The sequence below is a fragment of the Hermetia illucens genome, chromosome 4, assembly GCF_905115235.1.
Source record: "Hermetia illucens chromosome 4, iHerIll2.2.curated.20191125, whole genome shotgun sequence".
In the NCBI taxonomy this organism is placed as follows: domain Eukaryota; kingdom Metazoa; phylum Arthropoda; class Insecta; order Diptera; family Stratiomyidae; genus Hermetia; species Hermetia illucens.
The window spans coordinates 152,748,028-152,751,350 of NC_051852.1; the positions used below are offsets into that span (position 1 = coordinate 152,748,028).

General features: G+C 40.7%; 1 protein-coding gene across 1 annotated transcript; it reads right to left on the reverse strand.

Annotated features, from left to right (window-relative positions):
- Positions 1–274: 274 nt before the first annotated feature.
- LOC119654502 (protein mago nashi) lies at positions 275–981 on the reverse strand. Its single transcript, XM_038059935.1, has 2 exons — positions 619–981; positions 275–563 (listed from the first exon to the last, which is right to left on the reverse strand). The coding sequence occupies exons 1-2, from the start codon at positions 877–879 to the stop codon at positions 381–383; spliced, it is 444 nt and encodes a 147-aa protein (XP_037915863.1). The 5' UTR covers positions 880–981; the 3' UTR covers positions 275–380.
- Between the last annotated feature and the right edge of the window lie 2,342 nt (positions 982–3,323).

Sequence of the window (3,323 nt, forward strand, 5' to 3'; positions counted from 1 at the left end):
CGAGCAGTTGCCTTCCCTGTATTGTTTAAACTCTGCTCAAGTAGTAAACAGAGTTCTGCGTAGGAAGTCGTTTATTCGTAGGAAAGCGAAAAAATCGCACAAGTTAGCACCTTACACGTTTGCCTTTTCGATTCTGATAATCAACCAGCTTTGGTACATCCGCGTCCAATAGGACTTGATGACGATCCTTCAAAATGTCAAAATACCAGGATCATAGTAGGAATCGACGCAAGCAAGGGAACCAACCGCAAACATGAAGGAAAATAAGCACCGATTATTGTTTATACAAATTTATTCGATATTGAAAGATATCATACGTATGAATACTCAAATTAAATAGATTGAAGGGAAGCAATTAAACTTAAAACACACACAACACTTTATATGGGCTTAATCTTAAAGTGGAGACCGATCAGCGAGAAGACGAGGCACTTCAAGTCCTGCACCAAATAATAGAAGCAGCGCAGCCCCTCGGGATCCTTGGAGCGGTTTACGTCCACTAGCGATCCAGTCTTCGAGGTAGTGAAGGAGATGTGTTCGTCCCCAATGACAATCTCAAGTTCCTGTAAACAAAGTCCTGATTAGCCAGAACTAGTCTAGGATTTCCTGCGAACTTACCTGTCTTCCTACACGATCTGGTGGGGGCCATGGGGAGTCGTCCTCAGCCATGATTTCAGAGTCCAAGATAATCCTCTTCAGCTCCTCCATCACGGACTGATGGACGTACGCTTCCTTCCGGATCATTGTGTCGTTCTTGTAATTGGAGTTGTTCGCGTACCGCAGCTTGCCGTCCGGTCGGAACTCAAACTCAAGAAATTCGTGGCCAAATTTACCTTTGTGGCCGACATAGTAACGTAAGTAGAAATCTTCCGACGACATGATTCTCGACCAGAAATTAAGAAAGCGGTGACCTCAATATTTTAAGAAAAACAGCTCAGATGCCACTTGTCGTAACCTCAAATCGAAATGTCAAATTGAGGTTCTGATGGCATTCGAAATTAACATCGCCATTTTGTCTTTGGAGAATTCGAATTGGTTGACTGGTACCGCCATATTCAAATCGGAAATACGTAACAATAAGCTAAAGTTACTCTGGAAAAACGGTTGCTAAATAAATCGAAACGAATTGCAACGAAAAACAACCAAATTACCCAGAATACGTTAAAAAAAAGCAATATTTGTGTGGACTTAAAGAGGATGGCGCCTCTCGTATCGACATCGGCGCGAATCACTATCTCCAGGGCCAGGGTAAAGAGCACACCAGGTTTAATTTTTTGACTGACTAAGAAACCTACTCCGAGCACATGGTTTACTGGATGGCTACTATAATATATGGTGTAGTGGCTCTCTGTCCAACGCATCTCCTGTAACGCTGTTACATCAGTCCTATATTGGGACAGGATATCAGCTAGCTGCTCATCAGCTTCATCTCTGTACAGGGAGCGCACGTTCCATGAGAAAATGCACAAATCGTTATTCCGTTGTCGTTGTATAATACGTCCAGTCCGAGGCTCCTGTTGTGGCTTCGTAACTTCGGTTTTCCGTGTAGGGTTGTCAGCCCTACCCAACCCCCAACATGGAGGACCAGCTGGTACAATTTGTTCCGTTTTTATTCTGGAGCGTCTCGAAAAAAAATGAATTGCAGTGCCCCTCATAACTCGGTGCTGGATCATCCGAAATCAAAACATCAAAATATATCGCTTTGCTCCCCGTAAATTATGTACAGAAATAGTATTTAAAATTTCGAAACGATCGGTGCGGGGCACCGTCTTTGAAAACGTGAGTTGTGGGAAAAACGCTTTAAAGTTTTGAACACTAAAAAATATGGGATTAAGGGGGTCATCCCGTGTGAAGGTCGTTTTTTTTTGCCTTTTTTGAAAAATTATTTTGGAGGACTGGATAAAGATAGAAACGTGATTTTTTCACCATATGTTTACTGATATCTCTAGTATATGTGATAAATTTTTCAACTTGATATCGTAACTAGTTTTCGGAATACGTGTCCATTTATGCACCCAAAAAAATTTGTTTTTCTGCTGCCATGCTGGAGGGCACTGTGTTCGTCTGAGAAAAAAAAACTAAACGACATTTTAATGTGGACAATATTCCACGGTCCGCAAACTAGGATAATTAGAAAATATTAAAAGGTAAATTTTTGGTGGGCTTTTAAACTTAATTTTTTGGATTTTGGTATTTTTTTACAACTTTTTTTATGAATAAAAAAACGACCCATCCGATTGAAATTATCCTAGTTTGCGGACCGTAGAAATATGTATTAAAGAAGTCGTGAAAATTTCAAAGCATTTGGTTGGATAAATTTGGAGCTACGGTGGCAGCCGATTTTCAAGATGCAGTTTCGAGAAAAACGCATTTGAAAATTTAAATGTGATTTTCAACAGTAAAATTTTAACTCACCATTAATCTGCTATACCTGGTCCATAGAGAGCACCCTCTGTTTCTTCAAAAAAGTCTTGTAAGGCCGAATGTTGCTCGCTGGTTTCAATTCTGGCTATTTTAGCGAAGTCAGTCGATCGTCGTTCGGACCTCCAAATTCGCGCTTCATTACGGCGGTCGACATAAACCTGACATATGTCACCAGCTTGACATCCCATTCTCACTAGGATTTTGAGAATGCCATTGAATCCTTCATTGAAAATAATTGCAGCCAGAAAAGTGGCTATTCCTACGACCTTGGCCCCAGAATGGAGGTGTTTAGGAGCCAAAGTCCAGATCAATGCATTTAACGACTCATTGTTATTCATCATCTCGTAGATTGGTTTGACGACTGTTTGAACTTCTTCAGTCAAAGGTGCCTTCTCGTGGTGGAAACTATCAAGTTCTCCTTTAGCTTCCGCTTTGCGCGATTTGCACCAGCTGTCCTCGCCTGCTGGACAATTTTGATGCTGAGGATTTTCGTCTGTAGAACATTTATGGAAGAAAGTTTCCCAAATTTCTTGCTTCATTCCTTCTATCGAATTTGCGTGTCGATGAATAGCCAGCCCAGGAAATGTAGTGAGGTCCTTATCAGTAAGTTTTCCAGTCCCTTTTCCACCAATGCCTTTGTGATTCTTCCTTGCATTTCTAAGCCGCGTTCCCATTCTTTCCTCGACATGTCCTACGTATTCCTTTTTTACTACTACGTATATTTTATTATTTACAGAAATTTGCAGGAATACCGGAGAAAACTCCAACAAAATCCAATATACAATATATAGAAAACTTGTCGCAATTGGAACATCCATGTTCATGCTTGCTAAAAGTTTCTTTGCTGATGTTGATGCCAAATCCTTTTTCTTCTCTGATAAGTATCGATTCCCATGAAA